This window comes from Dipteris shenzhenensis, chromosome 13 (genome assembly GCF_047967505.1).
Source record: "Dipteris shenzhenensis isolate YYH24624 ecotype China chromosome 13, Dip_SZ_1.0, whole genome shotgun sequence".
Lineage (NCBI taxonomy): Eukaryota > Viridiplantae > Streptophyta > Polypodiopsida > Gleicheniales > Dipteridaceae > Dipteris > Dipteris shenzhenensis.
Genome location: NC_141608.1, coordinates 24524712 through 24547489, shown reverse-complemented (window position 1 = coordinate 24547489; position 22778 = coordinate 24524712). Strand labels below are relative to the sequence as shown.

The 22778-nt window shown below is 41.8% G+C and overlaps 1 protein-coding gene across 1 annotated transcript; it reads right to left on the bottom strand.

Annotated features, from left to right (window-relative positions):
* Positions 1-606: 606 nt before the first annotated feature.
* Positions 607-15815, bottom strand: ZCW7. Its single transcript, XM_087383681.1, has 9 exons — positions 15266-15815; positions 7620-7752; positions 2541-2697; positions 2130-2353; positions 1877-1967; positions 1680-1802; positions 1400-1536; positions 1253-1294; positions 607-1124 (listed from the first exon to the last, which is right to left on the bottom strand). The coding sequence occupies exons 1-9, from the start codon at positions 15747-15749 to the stop codon at positions 911-913; spliced, it is 1605 nt and encodes a 534-aa protein (XP_087239807.1). The 5' UTR covers positions 15750-15815; the 3' UTR covers positions 607-910.
* Between the last annotated feature and the right edge of the window lie 6963 nt (positions 15816-22778).

Sequence of the window (22778 nt, the reverse complement as noted above, 5' to 3'; positions counted from 1 at the left end):
CTAGTTTGGTAACAGAACATAAAAACATCCTAAGACACTTTATGTTATGTTAACTTGGCCATTTTCTAGCATTATTCCAAGGCATTGATAAGATATTTTGAGAAATTGATTATTGAACATATTAGCTTATGTGTTGAAAAAAACTTGGAATTATTGTGGATTGGAGTCCAAACCTTAACAAACTAAATGAACTCAAGGGCAAGTGACTTGCTGCACCCTACTAAGGGTGTCGCTCAAACTTTATAAACAATTTGAGCACTCCTCTCTATAGGCTAAGGTTTATTAGCTTCTAGAATAGCTAGGTTGTCTACTGAGGTGCTAGAATCTAATAATACGACCAGCAATCATGATGGACAATTTTCATAAGTCAGGCTTGACTTAGTATGACCTCAACCTGGTTAGCCAAACAATCACTTTGAAATGCAGAGGATAAGCTTTAAGACGCAAGGAAAAGAATCTTTCAATGACCAGTTCCATTCAGCATCTGTCACTTGTTAGTTACAGTTCTTTCTGTGTGGTATCAACCAAGATCACGTGTCATTCTCTAGTCACAAGTGCGTACCATGTCAATTTCTGTAGTGTTCTTCACGTGGCTAAAATGGGCTTTTTGCAAGTTGAGCTCCTGGACATCTCAAATTGTGATGACTGCATTTTCATAGACAGCACAAGACACACCCCTTGCCTTCACTATAGGGAAAACAGATTGCTCGCAAATTGCCCTTTGATCTAAACAGTACTTTCTGGAAAACCCTGGCTCCTACCAAATAAAGCTTTATTACAGCACAGACACATACTGTCAGCCTCATAAAAATTGCAAGGTCTTCTGATAAATGACAACAATACAACAGCAAAAGCAACCTAGTCTGAAGGAAAAGTTGGTGATCTCTTTTAGCTGACAATGGGTTTACAATTATTCGTTTGAACTGCCTGCAGCTAGAAACGAATTTCTTGAGTCAACAATAATGCTTCTTATACGCTTTGTGCCATGCAATAGTGCATGACCTATGCCTATGCCATCTGCTCTACCCCTATCCAGGGTTCCAAAATGTTGAACCAAGGTTGAAGAAGTGTCATCTAACACCCATCTATCAAGCTCCTGAGATTGTAAGCCTTTATCCTGCCCACTTATTCCACTCAAACAACAGCCAAACAGTAAGGAATTTGGCAGCAAACCCGCATTGATATCAAGAACAAAAAATATGGTAGACAAGCATGACTGCAACCAAACTATCCATCTAATGCATTTGAATACCTGTGGCCATGTCGAAGGTTCCTCAACTGTTCCTCCTTTGAACTGCAAAGATGACAAATACATTAACCCTTGAAGTTGACAATACAAAAATACAAAACATTCACCACGAAACCTGGCCTAAAGGATGATTTGAGCTCAGCAACATACATGTTCTCCTGAGTTCTGTGATACATTTCCTCTGATCTCCGGAAGTTATTGAGTCTTGCAGCATCCTCTTCTGCTTGCAACTTCCGCTGAATTTCCTCCTCTAATTGTCGTTTTTGTTTTGCTCTTTGTCGAGCTTCCTACAAAACATTGCCACAATGAGTTACCCAAGTAAGAGTAGTACATACATTCATAGACTGCAACCACTGAGTGACTTTGTTCAAATCTTCGTAAGGGAGGGTAATAAAAGAGGCGGAAAACAATTTACAGAAAACAGAAACACCTCATTTTGTCGGTTTATCCTTTGAGCCTCTCTTCTCCAAAGATCTTCATCCTCCTGGAACTGTTTCTCCCTTCTTTCCTTCTCAATAGCCACCTGCTCTTGCTCCTTTCGCATAACTTCTTCCTGAAAGGATCACGTGGATTTTCAAGGGACTCCCCTAATACGAAATTACATACAAGCGAATGTAAAATTGTTACCTCCATCATACGTTCAATCTCGTTCTGCAATAACAACTCTTCCTTCGCTTTTGCTGAGTCTCGCTCCTGCTTCCGTTTCTCTTCCTCCTCCCTATTAGCACATGACTCTGCCATGTCAAGAGGAACACCATACACAGCCTGAATGTCAAATCAACAACAGAAATCCAAATTGTGCTACTTTCAAGAAAAACCCCTTGAAAATCAGAAGACTTGTCAAGGTTCATCGTTCATGATAGGAATCACAGAAGTGCACCTTAATTGCTGCCTCTGTTCTCTCCCTCTCTTTTCCTGCTCTAATCGTGCAAGCTCAGCCTGCCTGAGAGCGATCTCAGCCTGCCGTGCCTCCATGACAAGCTGGCACCGCTGCTGTTCTTCAGCTTTTTCCCTCTCAAACTTTCTTTTTCTGACGTTTGCCTCAGAAAAATATCCATCTTTATCCCAACTCAATTCATAATTTGCCTTGAAGCTAGAACCTTGCTGTATCAAAATAAACATAGTTAAATATAGCCACACAACTTCCTGATTTTATTGAAGCATTGATCACTGAGTTCCTTAGTATGTTACTACTGTTAAGCATTCAAAAAATTGATCTAGATATCATGAAGGCTGTAAAAGTCCAAGCAGCCTAACAAAGAACTATTGTAACAATGACCACATCACTAACCCGAAACATAGATCGACCGCAAAAGGTTCTCATCGCATTGTAAAAACCACTATACAGCTCATATTGAACCCATACATGACACATGAATGCTGTAGAGATGCCAGTGCCAAATCCCTGAGCAACGCTTCCCAAATCATCTTCTCTTATATCTAAATTCCTGCAAAACATTGGCCACTTAGCTTGGTACAGGATGAGGAAAGGAGACATCCAAAAAAATTTGTGATGCGATTTATCATGTCTTTTGCAAACTGGGATAGTTGGATTAGGGGTGATTTAGTGCTTGAACTTCAATTAGGGGAGAGCCCCACCAGGTTAGGCTGCAGCTAAAGTTAAACATCATTGAATTCTAGGACAATTTAAAAAGGACCTACATCAAGAGTCAGAGCTTTGATCACTAAATTGCCTTCAGTAAGCAAATACTACAAGAAAGACAAAAATAGATGTGCTTGGCATTCTAGAAAGTCAATTCATTTGAGTGCCTAAACAAAACTCATAAGCGAAAATCGGCCACTAGGACAATTCCATTGCTCTTTGTGTTTCATGCAACCCTTCATTATGATATTATTTTAATCTATGTACATTATATGAAATTCCATTACGGACACAATGGTCGATACATATAATATCTTGTTTGGATATCCAATGTTGTATACTTAATTCATGACTGCCAGCATGATTATGCATAATATTAATAAATTGAATAGAGATGTGAATACACGATGACAAGTTAGCACAAGTTCTAATGGAACCCTGCTCAATAATACAAGTGGATTCAACCTCAAGTGTGCATGTGTGTGCATGGCACATGCCGCACGTCTCTCTCTCTCTCTCTCTCTCTCTCACACTCACAGGTTTACAAGTATATACATGTGTGTAATACATATCATTCATATTATTTATATGTATGTGTGTACACAAATGAAATATATATATGCAAACAAAATATAAATGAATTATATTACATACACATGTATATCTCTGTAAACCTCGACACATCGTGAGTATTATGTAATTAAGCATGTTGTGTCTATGCACACACACACACATGGATATATACATACATACATCAATATATGTATGCATGTATGTATGTATGTATACATAAATACACACAAACATGCCCAAAATCGTCCTTTGAAATCGCAACATATAGTGCAATTTCAATCTCATGACAGTCTGTCATAAGACCATAATCATAGCAAGGACTAGCTACTATGGCATCCCATTGACGTCATTAGTGCCCAATGGTGGGTGTAGACCACAGTATAAACATGCTCTCACAAGCACACACCCACACATACTTCAGCATCCATTTATACAAAGGCCTTCCTATTTTGATCATAATTAAAAAGTCTCATTTATTTAATTATGTTCGAAAGTTATTTCTTTTTTGTCAAAGTATTGACTTCGATCAAAGATACTTAGGTAAACCCCAAAGAACCTCCGACTCCGGTCAGAAAGAGTTGACTCCGGTCAACAAGACTACACTTCGACCAAAGCAAGTTGCATTACCGACTCTGATCGGAAAGTTCTGGCATTAATTAAGGTGCCTTGACCCTTGGTCAAAGTTCTTAATTACGGCTAGAGGGATTGGCTTCGGTCAACCACAAAGTTAGTTATTTTTTATGTGCACATGTTTGCTTGGTGGGGGCACCCACAAAGACTAGGACTAGTCTAGAATTTATTTGCATGCAAAAGCAACGATTTATGGGTGCCATGGCTATAAGCGCTTTAATTAATGGTTGCAGGTTCTAAGAGGGGTTGATTGCCCAAGCGCTATCAAGCCCAATGGGTAGCCAGGAGAAGTCCATGTCACTAACGGGCCACGGCTACGAAGACCCTAGAGTTTTTCCCTTTGAGGCATGTAACCAGAATCTAGCTAGGTACTAGTTACAATTTTAACACTTGGCATGTTGCCAAAAGAAGCACACGGACTCAAAGATCAAGAGGTGCTAGGCATATAGTAGAACCTTTTTGGTATTGTATCTTTTTATACCTTTGTAAGACTAGAATAAGTCCAATCATACAAATTTAGAATTTTTGTTGTTCTAAAGATCAAAAATCTACAAAGAAAATAAAAGAGAGAAAAGAAAAAATAAAAAATAAAAGAGAAAAAAAAAAGAGAAAATGAAAGAGAAGAAAAAAGAGGTAAACAAAAACTTTTACGAAAAGCAAAAGGAAGACATACTTAGCAAGCAAAGCAACACTTATGACGTCATCAGTGCCCAAGCATAAGCAGCTATACTGGGTTTCTAAAGACCCGCGGAGTCTCTTGGGCAAACCCAGTGCTTACTAAAATACGTCAAATAAACAAAAGAGAATGAAAACAAGAAATAAAGAAGAAACGAAGCAGGTGACTTAAGCAAAAATAAACAAGCAAGTCAAGAAACAAAAACTTCCAAAAAACTAGAAACTCTCTCTCTCTCTCTCTCTCTCTCTCTCTCTCTCTCTCTCTCTCTCTCTCTCTTATTTAAAACATAAAAAGTTAAATGGCACTTTACACTTATGTCTCGTTTCTGCAAAGAGGCAAAAATACATTTCTAACTTAGAAAGCACAAGTATACTCAAACAAACTCTCTTTTGAAACTAAAAGAAAAACGGGCTATTCAGCTCCCCGCTTTTTGTTTTCAGCTTATGTTCAATCATTCTAAACAAACCTAAGGCCGAAACACCATAGATAAAAGACTTCATATCTAAGAATGTGCGAACTTTTTTCATTATTTTCCTTGGATTATACCTCTTGTGTAATAGTAAAGTGATCAAATTACTACATTGAGTGATAAAAGACTCCTTAGTTGTACAAAGGCGGGAAATTCTATGGAATTGGGAAGAAATGACTCCATATTTTGCCAAATCAGAAATGTTTGAGTCAATGTGAGGCATTTTTATAATGTGTAAACTACTATATTCAGGTTGTTCACGTTTATCGTATATATCAACCTCTAATCCTATGGTAGATTGAGAAAGTCTAAGATCTAAGAAAACACAAGAATCCCCTCTTGAAGTGCAGTTCAGTTCACAAGAGTCACGAGGATAGATTCCTTCTCCAAAAGCTCTAGCGTCTTTGTACATAAAGTCTTGAAAATTAGGAACATCTAGTACAAATAAATCATCTATAAAATGCCTAACTTGACTAAGCTTATGTAAAATGATAGGGCAGGTATTGATAGAAATAAGACATTGCATAAACTCAAATTCATAAGTGAAAAGATAAAATTTTGCTAAAAAGACGGCACAATTAGTGCCCATGGGGATTCCTATAACTTGTTGAAACAAAGAATCACCTATTGTGATGTAAAGATTATCTAAAAGAAAATCTATCCAAGAGCAAACATCTTCTACACTTACTACCTTTGTGTATCTTTTCTTTTTAGAACCTATGTCATGATCTTTATTTTTTAGCCACAAAAAGTCAAAGCATAAGGCTGTTTTCTCAACTTTTAGCACTTTGCATCTATCTTTGTCAAATCTCAGCTTGAAAACTTCAGCCACTAGCTTTTTAATTCTAAACTTCAGGTCTTCCAACTCAATCTTTGTGTAAAGCGTCGTAAAATCATAGGTTTCAAGGAGAATAGGAGACTCTTTTTCCTGAATGCTTCGAGAGGAATTAAAAAATTTTACAACAGGAATCACTTCTACGGAGTCATTTAAAATCCAGCTTGAGTTCGAGGGGACATCTGCCTCTTTTAATAAGTCCCTCCAAAGTTCATGGACACTAGGCAACATGGCTTTGAAGCAGTAGCTTAGCCATTTAGAGACATTCGTCAAAGTAGTCTCACAAGCAGCTGCAATAAATCTTGGCTTTTTGGAGTTTTGTGAAACTGCCAAGCAGCACAAAGAAAAGGTATGCTTGGATTGCAAACAAACCCAAAAGACTTGCAAAAACTCTGATGTTTTGAAAGTTTTGGCAAACGAGTTCACTTCTCTCAAAAGACATTCTAAGTAAGTTTTGGTATTGTATCTTGCCTAGTTTGTGGACGAACGGAAATATATAAGAGTTGCTTCTATATTGTCTTTGAGCATAGTCTATTTGCTACTCTGCACCAACATGAATGGTTGTGAAGTACACACATGTTGATCCACTTGATTCCATAGTGAAACACTTCCGTGGAAATATATAAGAGTTGCTTCTATATTGTCTTTGAGCATAGTCTATTTGCTAGTATGCACCAACATGAATGGTTATGAAGTACACACATGTTGATCCACTTGATTCCATAGTGAAACACTTCCGTGTGTAATTCATGGGCTATCTATCAGTCTTCCGCTACGGGATACCCTCTGGTGGGATTTCATTTCTGACATGGTATTAGAGCCCTGATAACGGAAGTTCTCGACAAGTGGAGCTTGAAGGCAAGGACCTTGATGAAGAACGATGTTGATTCATTGCTCGGAGGAATTATCTTGGATGTTTGAAGGATTATACCCAGGCGGTAGGCTCAGGTTCAAGCAAGCGTATGAAGGATTGTACCCAAGTGGGAGGCTCAGGTTCAAACAGGTGTACAACACTCTTTATCTCTTTCAGTTCATTATCATGGCCAATAGATACCAGATCCCAAACTTTGGTGAGATAGGCAAGCTCAATGGGTTCGGAGCCACTTAGTGTTGGTGATGGGGACAGAGGTAATACCTCATGTCACCGTAACTATTCCAGCCACATCATCCTCGACAACAGTGACAACGCCAACACACCCTATATTAGTGAAAGCGTGGCATATCTGGAATTGGCTATCATTGTGGGTACGACAGCGGATATGGTCCTGCCGCATATTCTCTGTGTGCATATATATGTGCAAGTGTGCATGCAAGCGCACGCACATACACGCACTCTTTTTTTTGGGTGAAGACGCACATACACACACACACACACACACATTATAACACTTTAAACAAAACTTACTCCTTGTAAAGATTTGGAAAAACAACAACAAAGGATAGCCTGATGCACATACAATTTTGAAGGCGTCAAACATAAAAGAGAGGGAGAATTGTTACTATATTCCCATGACCACATCACTAAGATTTAGTCTTCTACTTCTCATTTTGAACTATGCTCCTTTAATTTCATTTGAAACTCACCGTATCACACCAAATTGGGAGAAGATAGTATGGGTCACCAAGATTGAAGCCTTGGAAGAAACTCGTGGTTCTGCAAGCCAACGTGATGGAATGCCTTGTATAATCAATGTGTTTGGGGCATTCTGCGTCCGATCTGCCCAAAAACATATGCTATTAGTTTTTTCAAAAAATAGACTGTTAGGACATTTCAAATTCATGCATCAAAAGTTTCACTCTATTATTTGGCAGCGGTAAGTGTGTCTATGTGTGTGCCAAGAAGGAGGGAGAGGGTGGACTTCACCTCCTATCTCAGGAGTTGCACAAGGAAGAAATCTAGAAGAGGAGAGAGTGGTCTGTGTAGACCTTTATCTTTCAACCTAATTGGTTCTATGTTTATATAGATCCTCTCTCTCTCTCTCTCTCTCTCTCTCTCTCTCTCTCTCATGATCTTGGTAAAAAGATTGCTTCTATTGATGCACATTACATGCATGGTGAATCTCTCGCACCACATGGGTTGCAGTAGATCCTCTCTCTCTCTCTCTCTCTCTCTCTCGCTCTCTCTCACCATTTTAGATGGACAAGCAGTCCCTTTTATTCCTGTTCAAGGAAACATTTTAGCAGCCCCGCTCATGTCAGTGCAAGGAGCTACAATAGACAATTTTCCTAATGAATCTGGAATTTGGGCGTTTCTAACAGCTCTGCAAAGCACATTGGATCGCCAACAGCAAGAGATACATGCACTCTCTTTGAAGTGCCAACACTTACAGTACAGAAATAAAGATTTGGAGCAAAAGGTGGCCATGCAAGAGAGCTCCATAAACAGTTTGGAGGAAAAAAATATCAGTCAAGAGGAAAAATTATGTGAGCTGGAACAGACTTTGGAAAAGATGAAAGAAAATACGGCACCACAGCCTCAAATAGAATGCAAGCCACAGACAAACACCTCAGTGACATGGGCAAATATAGTAAATGGACATGCCTCGCCAGATGCACATCTAGACAAGGGGGAAAAATTAGAAGATAAGATAGATGTTGATGAGTATAGAGAGAGAGAAAAAAGATCACAGAACATTGTCATACGAGGTCTAGTAGAAAAAGAAAAGGAAACACCCCTCTCACTTGCAAAGGATGTAGGGGACTTTTTTGTGGAGCACTTTGCCATGCAAGAGGTTGTGGTCTTTGGGGCACACAGAGTAGGGAGAAAGAGAGATGAAAATTCGAGTCAGCGAGCAATTGTTTGCACCATGCTTGACCCGCGCAAGAGAGAAATCATTTTGGACAGCAGCAAGATTTACTTAAAGGGAACATCTTTCTACGTGACAGAAGACCGCACCCCCAAGCAGCAAGAAGAAAGGAGACGTATGTATGAGGCCCGAATCAAAAAAAAAGAGCAAGGAGCTGAACAGGCCCTCTAGGAACACGCGGCCTATGGAACCCAAAAGAAGTTGAAGATCATGTTTTGGAATTGTAGAGGTTTCCCTTGGCATAAAGGGGCTGGATTGAATGAAGTTATGCATGATGCAGACATTATTTTTCTCGCAGAGACCTGGGAAAGGGACATATGCAGAATTCCTAAAATTAATGGATACGTGGTGCACTCCATCTGGCAAAAGCAAGTTGGCCTACGAGGGCAAGGAGGGGTAGCATGCATATACAAGGAGCATATACAAGACATGATTTCCATAGCCAAAGATGACATCCACAAACGCTTCATATGGATCATGGTAAAAGGAATGCACTCACCACTTTACATTGCAGGGTGCTACATTCCTCATAGAGAATCTCCCTTCTACCAAAGACATGAGGTTGACCCAACCCAGCCACTTGGAGACCTGTGCTTGGATATAGCTATGTTCAACAAAAAAGGAAATGTTTTGCTCATTGGTGATTTCAATGCACGGATAGGAGATCTACAGTTTCACTATCCCACTCAGCAAGAATACATCAAGGAACATGAGATAGACATTGACCCCATTTGGTGTAGATGCTCTAAGGATAAGGAAGTGAATGCACATGGTAGGGCATTGGAGCAATTGATGAATGGAATGCACATGTTGGTGGTGAATGGCACAGCCCTTTTCCCAAAATCAAATACCCCTACTTGTTTCCCTGCCAGTGGAGGGGCTAGTGTGATCGACTATGCATTGATTGGTTTGGAAGCTTGCCATCTCATTCACAATTTCTCACTTGGCTCAAAGTCCCCTGATTCAGATCACACACCACTATATGTGGAGCTTAATATATTACTTGCCAAGGCAACTTTAGAAGAGCGCAAAACAGTTGAAGGCAACTATCATATAAATGAGGCAAAGAAGGTGGAGTACGCTGAAACTCTAGAGACGTGTCTGCTGGGAAAACAGAAAATTGGGTGGACAGAATTGAAAAATGCTATTCTCACTACAGCCAAGTCAGTTTTGGGGTACAAAAAGAGCAATAAAGAATGCAAGAAAGGGCTACCATACAATGTTTGGTTTGATGCTGAGTGCAAGGCAGCTAGGAATGCACTAAAGGGGATCCCAATGGGGGATGAGAAAAGAGCAGCTGAGAAACAGCTCCATGCACTTACACGTAAAAAAAAGACGTGCACATATTGTGAACAAGGAATGGACTGATGCAATTGATTTTATCAAGCATCCTAGAAGAGCATGGAAAGGAATTAAACAAAGGTCAAATGACATTATGGGAGATTTTACAGAAACACAGATGCTGGAATATGCTCAACAGCTCTACACACATCCCAAGGCTCGGCCCATGGTGAGCATACCTCTCAGCAGTAATACTCAGGGTCTTTTCTCATTGAAAGATGTACAAGATGGCCTCAAGAAAATGGTAAATGGAAAGGCAGCAGACACTCTACACCTAGTGGCTGAACTCATTAAGTGGACCAATGAGCACACGCAAAGGCACATAGCAATGGCACTAAATCAGGCTTTGATGAATGGTTTCCCAACAGAATGGCAAGAGAATTGGATCAAACCAATCTACAAAGGGGGTGACCGCAATCAATTAACAAATTACAGAACAATTATGGTATGTTCCACTCTAGCCAAACTATATAGCACAATAGTAGAGGCAAAATTGAGTGCTTGGGCAGAGAGAGAAAATAAAAGAGCAATGGGACAAGCTGGTTTCAGACCAAAACACTGTACAGTGGATCACCTAGTCACTCTTCGAGTTTTGATGGAGGAAAGCCGCCTCAAGGGGAAGCCACTCTTCTGTTGTTTCATTGACTTTAAGAAGGCATTTGATACAGTGCCTAGGGATGTGCTATGGGAGAGAATGGAATGCATAGGGGTGCCCGAGGAAATAAGGTTTGCTGTCTTTAGACTTTATGAGAAAGTAAAATGTCAACTAAAATGTAAGGATGGGATGTCACAAGAGTTCTATAGTAATATGGGGGTAAAACAAGGATGTCCGCTCTCACCCACTTTGTTCGGCCTATGCATTGATAGACTTGAGGAGTTGGTGAATGAAGAAGCATGTAAAGATGAGTTATACAGCCCTCATCTAGCAGGTCTCGTGATTTGGTTGCTTCTTTACGCAGATGATGTGGTTGTTTTTACTGATAGTGAAAGTAAGATGCAAAAAATGATGGATATCTTCAGCATATTTTGTGCAGAGAGTGGGATGGCTATTAATGTCAACAAAACTAAACTCATGATAGTCAAGACTATACAGCCAAGCAGCCCCCTCCAAATCTTATATAAAGGACAACCCATTGAGACAGTGCACTCATTCAAATACTTGGGTATTGAAATCCCTGCCAATAATAGATGGAACAGCTGTGTGCAACGGAGACTTGATGCAGGATGGGCAAAATACTTCCAATTTGAAAATGAGTGCAACAATAGCAATACGAGAAGGTGGCAAGTACGAAATATGATCTTTGGGGCATATGTGATACAGACAGTACTCTACGGAGTAGAGGTATGGGGTGGGAGTATATCTCCATCAACGTGGAATGAGATAGAGAAAATGCAAAAGTCTTTCATTAGGAGGCACCTGGGCATCAAGGCTACTACACCATACTCTTTGTTACTCCTAGAGACAGGATGTATACCCATAGAGCTACATGCTCTGAAGAGAGTACTCAGATACATCACAAAGGTCAAGTGCATGGATAATGAAAGGCTACCAAAGAGAGCATGGAATGAAAGTCAGAAGCTTCAAAAGACAAACAAGGGCAAGATTTTGACATCCGGATGGGCACAGGACCTAAAAAAATGGTTCAAGAAGTGGGAAGTAGAAGAGTATTTAAACTACTCTTCAGAGGAGATTGATGAAGAGGCTTTTCATTATGACCTGCTGAATGCACTACACAGGAAATGGCAAACAGCAGAAAACAAAGATAAATTTGAGTACTATCGCACATATATCAACCCCGAATATTGGTCAATTTATACAGGAAGGGAGACAACAACGCAGAAGTACATATGTACACCTATAGCAGTGCATAAACGGAGGGCTTTAGCCTCACTTCGCACCCGATCACACCAGCTGCAAATAGAAACAGGGGGATGGAAAAAGATGCCAAGGGAGAGTAGAATATGCCAACTATGTGATCAAGGTATGGTTGAAACAGAAGAACATATGGTAATGATATGCCCTCACTATGCACACATTAGGGAAGAGTTCAATCACCTCCTTGAGGGACATAACAAACTGGCTGATTTGCTGCATAAAGGGTCACCTTCAGCTTTAGGAACATTTGTGTATAAGCTCTTCAAGCATAGGAATCCACCTGAATCCTAGAAGGTGGTTTCTCTTTCCACCCTCCCATCTTCGGGAGGAGCTTTCATGTACTTGTGATATTGTATTGCTCAGGTCCCATAGGCCGGTTTTGGTCTTCAGAGGACGATAATATATTCTTCTTCTTCTTCTTCTTCTCTCTCTCTCTCTCTTGCTGACCTCATGCCTCCACTGCCTCATCCATCCTGATGTCCTGCTTGTTAGAAATGAACCCAACAGAGGGTACACGCAGCGGAAGACTTATAGTAATGCCCAAGAGCTCTCACAGTGTGCGGTGTGGGTGTGGAATCACAAACTTCTTTACTTATGTGCATAAAATAGGTGTGCAGACTCATCAATAGACAATGAACCAGCCAGATATAGAAGACACCAAAACTTATATATTTCCGTCCAAAACTATGGACACAATACAAAAGAGATAGATCCAGAGTCCCACCAATGGTGTGGTCGTCTGATCTAACCACAAGGTCCTTCTCCTATCTGCCGGCTATCTCTAGACTCGAGCCCGCGTGCTCCACCTCGAGCGTCTGTAGACTTTCCGTCCAATGTGTTCTTCTCCACCTTACTGCCTGTGAATCAGCCTAGGTGGGCAGCCCCTGCCAAGCTTTGTCTGCAGCACACAGGTCCCTGTTCCACTGCTCCAACCTGCTCGTGAATGGCTGCTCCAAAAGATGATGATCTCAGCATCTTGCTGCCCTAGAAGACAGCCAAGGTCCAGCCTCTTCGTGGCTAAGTCTGCAGCCCTTCAAGCACCCTCTCACCTCCTGGATATAGGTCCAGAGGGTGGCTTCCTGCTGCTCCTTTCTGCCTCCTGGAATGCTGGCTGCTGGATGAGAAATGAGGCCAAGAGCCTCTCCTTATATAGGCCCTAAGGCCTGCTGAGAAAACCAACCAGTCTGTCCCAATCTGGGCCGACTGGACAGACCAGGTTGGCTGGCCCAACCGACCTGGTTGGCTCAGCCCAACCAGCCCCAATAGGGCCCTTTACTGGCCCCACAAAATCGCCCTCCTGGCTCTCTTTTCCAGGGCTTGCTGCCCCACGATTCCATGCAGGGGCTGAGCCCTTGGCCAGCCCTAGATAGGGCCTGGTTGGCTGGCTTTGCCCAGCCCAACCAGCCCTCCATATGGGCTGCCTTGTGCTGCTCCATCCCCTGCCATGTCAGCGCCATATGGCTCGCCATCTGCTGGTGTCTGTTGCAGGTCGCAATCCTTCCCACAGTCCAGCCATGACTCCACGCCTTGTGTCATCCTGAAGCTGTCCTCTGAGTGCCTCATGCCAGGCCTGATCCAAGACAATGTGTCCCCGCCATCTTCTTGCACATGAGCAGCTCCTGATGCAGCCTTTCATCCTTGGGATACCCCACCAACCATGAATGCTCCAGATCTGTCCCAGATCCACACATCCAGGTCATCTCTCTTTGGGCACATCCTGCCCTAGGTCTCCCTCCCCCACGCTCTCCTCATTTGGGGGCTTACAGGTGGGGAGGTGACCTTTCCAACACTGCTGATGATGATGATGATGATGATTATGATGATGTCGATGCTGATGCTGAGATTGATACATATAGTTGACTATTGACATGACTATGTTGTACTTAAGATTTAGTTCTTTTTTTGCATTCTGCATTGGTGTGGATGCTCGTTTAGTAGCTCCACTACCACAGCTCATTGTATCAGGTTTTTCACAGTCTCATAGACCCATCAGTCTTCTGAAGACTTTAATAAACTCTCTCTCTCTCTCTCTCTCTCTCTCTCTCTCTCTCTCTCTCGATCTTGGTAAAAAGATTACTTCTATTGATGCACATTGCATGCATGGTGAATCTCTCGCACCACATGGGTTGCACCAGATGAAGCCGCCAGATGGCAGAGATCTAGCCTTGGAAGAGGGCAAACTTGAGGCAAGGACAAGGGTAACAAGGGTGGGGAAAGATCCCAACAAACGCCTCAAACTGGAGGAGCTTTAGGCCTTCTAAAGGCCAGAATCTGATCGGCTAGGTCAACTGTAGGTAGGCCATCTAGCCGAAGGACCACTCAGCCTATTCCAGGGGGTGGGAGCTGCCACCCGCTCACCTATAAATAGAGGTTTGCCCATTGTTGTGGTATGGGAGTTGTTTTCTACACAACACATCAAGCAGCATTCTTGGTTGCAAATGTGAGGTACCTCCTAGGGTTAGTTTGTACTTAATATTTATATACCTAGATGAATCCAGGAACATTCCCAAACTCATCCTCTAAAAACACAACATAGTGCAATTTCAATCTCATGATAGTCACTCACAAGGTTGAAAACCATAAACTCCATCATGCATAGCAAGGACTAGCTACTATGACATCCCCACTGACGTCATCAGCGCCCAACAGTGGGTGTAGACCATAGTATAAAAATATGCTCACACACATACAAATCCACACACCCACACATACTTAAGCATCCATTTATACCTCCCAACAACTATTGAAAGTGTCTCAACACCTTTGAGCATCCAATCTTAGGCATCCGCTCGATCTGCAGCCGTCACAACCTAGCCCGTGGAATCCACTTGATCCTTAGGCGTTAACTCCACTCCTTCAGTTCTCTCTCTCTCTCTCTGTCTCTCTCTCTCTCTCTCTCTCTCTCTCTCTCTCTTTTCAGGAAGTAATTATCATTCAAAGCAATACTTATAATCCAGCTGTTCTAGACCTGGTCAAAATTGGAGAAACCCTTCAGGTCCGTGGGGAACCAAGCAAGTACTACCCTTGGGTAGCTCTCTACGATTAAAGCCAAACCTGAGTTACCTTTGGTTGTGACGGTTTTACAATACTGGCTTAAGAAAATGGGCATTTTGTTACTTAAAGTTGAGAGCCTATTTAGCATTTGTAACTTCTGTACAGCTATAAATTATGCCGTGTCCAGTAATTTGCGAAAATGTGAAACGAACCGGTTTGGAAGGGCCCATAGACCGCCTGCCACGAGCGTTTCATAGACTCAAAATCATCCGCATCCTCCATGCGTGCTTGGCACCTCAGTTTCAGACCGCCGATATTAAGCTCTACACCAGATAGCTTCTCGGCAACAAGAAGCGACCTTTGGGGAAGCGTCGTCTCGCCACGGTGCGAGGCAACCTCACCACCGCGGCCGAGATGCGGCAGGTTCCAAATGAAGAGCGATCCGGAAGCGATGGGCTCATCACGGCGCTTTTTGTGGAAGTCTTTCTCCTTGTGGAGAGAGAGGTCGTTATGGGAGACGGAAACAGAGAGGGAGTCATGGATGAAGGAAGAGAGGGATTGTTTGAGCTGCCATTCATCGACGGGTTTGACAGAGAGGTCGGAACGGGTGAAGGAGAGGAGGATGCGCAAGCGAGGAACAAGGGAGAGGCTTTGGCCGAGCTCCAAAGGCTCTACTGTGGAAGACGAAGAGGCCATCGAACAATAGGCTTGCTTTTGTTTCAAACCAGTCCTATATACTCCATCCAGCTCTTTTAGGCTCTTTACACCGGTGTTCACGAACAATTTCTCTCTCCTCAGGTCATTAAACCTGCATCTGCATAACTTTATAGGTTTTTTTCAACACTTTATCGATTTTTACGGGTTTTCATAACTAAACCTCCTCCATTTTTAAAAACCGAAAAAAATAACATTCACAGGTCAAAATGAAAATCTTACAGGTCCATTGTATATAGTTTGCAGGTTCTTTGTGAACACTGCTTTACACACATTCCATTCATTACTTTGCGGGTTAAGCACACCCTTCACAGAACACATTTTTCTCAACAAATCACGGGTTTCAAATTTTGAAAGGTTTTTCTTGAGAATTTGCCCATTTTTTGGCTAAAATATAACTAAATTGCCTAAAACTTTGAAGATTTTACGAAATTTAGAAAATGTCTTTGCGGGGGAAGATTAAAATGCTACAATTTCATTGTATCTGGTTTGTAGGTTTTCGGTGAAGACTGGTTAAGCATGATTCCAAAATTTAACCTAAGAACAACAGGCTTGAACCATTGCATAGGCTTGGCCATTAGTTTGGGAGTTAGCCATGATTGGTTGTAGGCATATTGTTCAAACTCTGTAACATGCCTACAACCAATCATGTTTAACAACATGCTTGACCATTGCACAGTTTAAGCTGCAAAGGCTCTACTGAGGAAGCCATTGAACAACAGGCTTGCCATTGTGAATGGTTTCAAACTAGTGCTATATCCTTAAGCTCTCTTAGGCACTTTACACACAAAAATCATATTCCCGCATAATTGCCCAAAATGAACCTAAGTTGATGGTTGCAAAGGCTCTAGTGAAGAACTCTAATAAGAGGCCATTACATAGCTTCAACAACAAGCTTGCCATTTTGAAGAGAGAGAGAGAGAAGGAGTTGGGGTGAGGGAAGCGGGATATCGATTCATTGTTGCTTCAATCCAAGATTCTCAATTTGGCTTTCAACTTCTGCTAGAGTCATTTGCTTGTGTCATTGTGATTTTACATTTTGGGTAGGCCTTTGAAATGACGAAAGTCATTCATCTTATTTGTGAAACCACTGATTCAAATTAATTAATGCAATTTACAATCTTTGCAGTGTGGTAGCTAGAAGCAGTGGGAAGACACTTCTAAAAGATGCAGGGAAATGTCACCCACATGATAAACATCATATAGGGAGTTATGCAAAGAATGCATGTAGAATGCATAGGCATCAACAGGAGCATTAGAGGATATGCGATGATTTCTATCATACCAGATGTTCCAGTATGCAGTAAATCTAACCCATGAAAATAGAGCGCTATAGTTAGCTAGAGAGGAGTGAAATCTGCCAAATATCCGAAAGTGGTTGGAAAAAGTATGCGAAGGGAAGCAAATCGAAGCCTAGCCAATAGGGTCAAAAGCACTCCACACACATCTCGTTATAGACACACCTCGCCCATGACTAAACCTTCTAGTCTTACATGGACTCCAAGTCGTGCCCTCTCCAAGCCAACAACAATGGGCACCCTTTAAATCTGTTTTTCGTGTCCTGCAAGTTAAAAATCATGTTGGGCAGTGTGTAAAGGGGGTGCACTCAAATTTTTAAAACCCACAATGGGAAACTAGAGGGTAATGGGGTGCACCCATTCCAAACTACCTAGGTCTCTTTTTGGGCGCCCCGACATTGGACACCCTTTGGCAGTGTGTAAATGATGGCACCACCCCACAGCCATCCTCCAAAGGTGTTATGATCCTAGTTGACCCCAATAAGAGGGACAGGCCCACACACAAACACAAGACTTTTGTGTCTGCATCCTATAAAGGCCATAATTCCAGCATTGACTCAGTCATGCCACATTGTACCACCCTTGGATCCAGTGATCACCACCTTTGATCAGTAGATCATTCCTCAAGATGAGGACATTTATTCATCAATGCAGTCCTACCCCAATGCAGTGGACATCATCAGGTTCACAACCGTACTGCAACCTTGGGAGACTCAGTGTTTCAGCATGCACTTATTGCTGTCATATATAGTCCATACATGATGTAGATTAGTGGTTGGATCTAGGACTACAGATCAATCTTGACATCGAAATTTGGCACCTCTTATGCCTCAAGGACATCGTATGCTTTTTCAGTGATATTCCAGGCTTCTAGGCCTTTATATTGTCAAGTCCACCTTGAGTCTTTGACATATGCTACATCCCATGATGATGGATGTTTAGCTATGGACACATCCGATGACCTTCAGGACAGTTGAGCATACATGTTTGATAGGCCACCATGATAAGAAAGTGGGATCATGCTAAGCCTAGTGTATATAAGATCAATGTAAGAACTATGGAGGCTCAAAGTATATATTGAAAACCATGAGGAGAGAGAGACCAACTAGGAAACACTCAATCTATTGCAATATGTGTAATCAACAATACATGATAGGCTTCTTATATAGAGAGAGCCTTAGAATAGTCAACACTTGTGGGATCCTCTAATCCACATCTCTCCTTGTGGATGTCCTCGATCCACATCCTCACATCATGTAGTCCACAACCTAGGGTGGCTACTTTAATACATTTCTATACCATACCTTAGCCTGTAATCTATATGCACATGGCACCATATCTCAACACCTCCCCTTGGTGCCATGATCCATTGGCTACCACAAGGTGGTCAAATGTGAGTTACAAATCCATCGCCTCCCCTTAGTGCATGCATTGCTACTTAAGGTGGTAAAGTGTGGCTTTTACATGTCAATACCTCCCCTGAGTGCTTGCATGGCTACTTATAGGTGGTCAGGCTTGATTATAATAATATAGGCTAAAGATGGAAAGGCTTTTGCTTCTCAATACATGTTGTTTTTGTCATTCTGCTCATGGTTTGATGATGACTCCACATAGTTGACCCACTGGTTCTTCAATTTGTAATCTTCTTCTTTGTGTCTCAACATCTTGCTATGGTGACACTTTAGTTTGTTCTTTAGTGTGCACTCACTTTGATAGTGACCCATCCTTCCGCAATGGTAACACTTTGTTGGTGTTTTACTGAACAATGCTTGTTCTTCCTTATTGCTGATGCGTGTTGATGTAGATGTCGATGTTGATCCTTTCAACTCTCTTTCTTTATTAATACGAGAGGATACACATTCCTCAAACTTTGGATTTGGAAGATTCTTCAAAGTGGTTGTCAGTGCGCTGTACTCTTTAGGGATGTGCATCCTTTTCTCCTACTTTTGCATTTATGCCTTCTAGTTCATAATGCTATTGATCTTGTTGACAAATTGTGCCATGGATTCATTGAGGTCATGTGCAAACCATAGAATTCAATCTTAAGATGGATTTCTTGGTTTTTGGCTTTTGCACCAACACTTTGTTCAACTCATCCCATGCATCTTTGGCATGATCCTTAGAGTCTGTATGATGAATTATGTTTGGACCCAAGTGCAAACCAATGAGAGTGATAGTGATGCTTCATCTTTTTCCTTCCAGGATTCATTTGGTGCAGTGGGTATGCCATATTTTACAGTCTTCCAAAGCTTCTGATGCATCAAGAGATACCTCATTTGTGTAGACCAGGTGTGAAAAAGAGCTTGTGGATCTGATCGGTTGAAGGTCGCGTTTCAAAATCTAGACAATAGAGGCAATTCATAGGAAGGAATAGGGCTCTTATCATGAAGGAAAGCGCAAAGATTTTGTTTCCCTTTTGCGGAGAACTCTCAGACCAGTCAATTGCAACAAGATCAACTAGAAACTCTACCCACTATGAGAGTCTTTTCCACCAAAATTGCAGGACCTGCAAAACTAGGCGCGTACTGCAAGCTTGAGCATCCTCACTTACCTCAGATGCTAGGGAGTCATTGCTTTGGAGTTGTTCATCAAATCAATTTGTTGTTATTGCCATCGGTTGCTCGGTGCCTCTATGAGTTGAATTTCTGATAGTCTATCAAGCTGGGCCATTTTGCCTTTCGCTTGGTTCTTTGCATGATTCGATCTCGCCTAGTCATGTGTTGTCGCTAAAGGGCTCACTGACTAGTGAGGCTTATGGCTAGGTTGGGATGTTCATGGCCTGCCCCTTTGCATTGTTGTAGCTAGTAGAGTCACTTTCTTTTTAGCTTGGCGTAGGAGTCCACGAGTTGTTGAAGGGATATTGAAGAAGTTGCTACCAAAGGCTACAGTAATTCGAAGTTGCTTAGTCTCTAGATTTGGATAGGCTTGATTAGAACTAGAGAAATTCTGAGTACCTCTTCTAACGCTCATGAAATATTCTCTCAATAAGATGAATAAGGATGAGGATAAATCCTCAAAGGAATGAAGGATGAACATGTATCATGGAAACTTCTCTCAATCTAAGCTATTCTAGGCTTCACTAACTAGATCTCATACCATGATAAGAAAGTGGGATCATGCTAAGCCTAGGGTACATAAGATCAATGTAAGAACTACGAAGGCTCAAAGCATATACTGAAAATTATGAGGAGAGAGAGACCAAATAGGAAACACTCAATCTATTGCAATATGTGTAATCAACAATACATGATAGGCTTCTTATATAGAGAGAGCCCTTAGCATAGTCAACACTTGTGGGATCCTTTGATCCACATCTCTCCTTGTGGATGTCCTCGATCCACATCACATCATGTAGTCCACATCCTAGGGTGGCTACTTTAATACATTTCTATACCATACCTTAGCCTCTAATCTATGTGCACATAGCACCATATCTCAACACATCGTACCTTGTCAGTTTTATGGGCCTCTTCAGCAGCAGCAGCAAAGCAATGTATTGTTGTATGATCCTTTTTTTAGAGAGTATTTTTTGGCAGTGCTTTGGACCCAAGCATAACTTATACCCATTCCATGAAGGTGGGTGGGGGGACAATGCCCCCCCCTAGGACGTCATCGTGGGGTTCCAAGGGGGATTGGCAACGTGCATTAGGAACCCCTTGGCAAGGGTTCGGGGGCTATGCCTCCAAAGCTAAAAATACACGAAAATTGGTGCATGAATTGCTTATAAGTTGTGTGGTCAAAATTGTAAGATAAGGCTATGTCTCACATAGAAGAAAAGTAGTGGATATGCTGCTTATATCTTGTATCTTCTCGCTTGCCGTATAAGAAAGACACAAGACTAGATGTTTCTCTGTGGACGTAGCCCACACTGGGTGAACCACGTATATCAGTGTCTCTTTGTCTCTTCCATTCTATGTGCTTTCTGTATTGTGTATTTTATGCATTCCACTTCTCGCATTATTGCTCCATTATCATGTTGCTCCTAATATGTATCATACCTACACCTTCGGTTAGCCCCTGAATCACTATGTCCACATCGACTATGCGGTCTTCTTCGACCTCGCATCATTTGGTAGAGGTTCTGCTGCAACATACCTCCGCAATTGCTATCATTTCTTTTGGGTTGGTGACACTCTTGTATGTGACAACCAAATGGATTCACATCCAGATGCCTCTTTTACAGAGCAGCTGCATAGCCTATGATGCCACGGCCCACATGACATGTTCAGCATGCAGCCATACACATAGCTCTACAGGCAGCCATACACATAGTTCTCCACACAATCATCTTTCGATTGACCAGTCTTTGATCTAGGTGGACTTTACTTTCTGCATCTTTCCTTCCTCTTCCCTTTGGCCTATCGTCTGGGTTTTATTCCCAAAGGCAAAGCATGATCCACAACTTAAGAGGGGGAAATGCACATTTATGTACATGATCATAAGTTATACTCATTGTATAGGCTTTTGCTAGGTAGTCACTGTGCTCACACACACGTATTTATTTGATTCTTTTTAGTTTCCTTTTTAGTTTTGGATGCTATCATATGCATGAAACAAAATCCACAAAAAGGTCGTGTACAAGCACCCTCTACTAGTGCAATTTAAGAGGGGTGTTGAGGATAAATTCACAATATCTAGATAGGAGGTGTCGCAATTCGTGGCAATGTTAAGTGTGACTTTACTATGGGCAGCAATTGCTTGCATTGGCAATAGTCGACTATCTGTCTGGTGTGGACTTTGAGGCACTTTGGGACAACATTGTTTTTTGTCCTTCGTTCAACATGATTTGTGGGCTGGCCCTTGGTTTGGTTAGTCCACCTTTCAGGTGCTTATTCGAGGGGGCGTTGTTGGGTATGGGCTAACCCTTTTGGTGTAACCACCTTGTGGCCTGTATGGTAAAATGACTAATGGAAAAGGGCTCCTTGTGAGATGAGACGTGGATTTATGGCTTGACTAATCCCATAAGCAATGTGGAAACCTTGTAAGCCTTGGATATAATGGAAGGTAAGACCACTCTCTCTCATCCTGTCAGCTTTTGGGGGAGAGAGGGCTTGGCATGGCTAGGGTATGAGGGAGTGGAACCCCTCATAATTGGTGCCTCTACGATGACACATGGCATCTTCAACAAGCTCCTACAATGTGGTAGCATTCTTGGATGTAGATGTGAGGTACCTCCTAGGGTTAGTTTGTGCTTGATATCGTCCACACTTGTGGAGCTTTAATCTACACTTAGTTTGCTACCTTCATGCTTGTTTATTTCTCCAAGTCTAAAGGCTTGACAAGTGAATGTTGAGTTTAGATCTAGCTAGGAAATTTTTTAAAGCTACGACACCACCTAATTACTCTTAGCTCTACAGTAGAGGGAGCTATAAAAATAGACCACTCAATTTATTATTTTAGGCATTTAGAAAGAAAGCTCCACTTTTGGGGGCTTCACTTCATCAACCCACATGGCTACACCCAGATCCACCACCTCCCCAATGCTTTGAAAATCTTGATTGCATAATTTTGTGTTTCTTCTCACAAACTACACATTGAATTGGATAGGCTAAGGGCATCCTATGGGAGGGTCATCTATGTAGCATGTAGGAAGTTGAATTGGAGGAGATTTTTGCTTTCAGATGTCTTGTGTTCTATGAGACTCGATGCCATCACCATTGTCTATTTAGATATGAATTCAAACCCCTCTCTAGCCTCCTTATCCATCAGGATC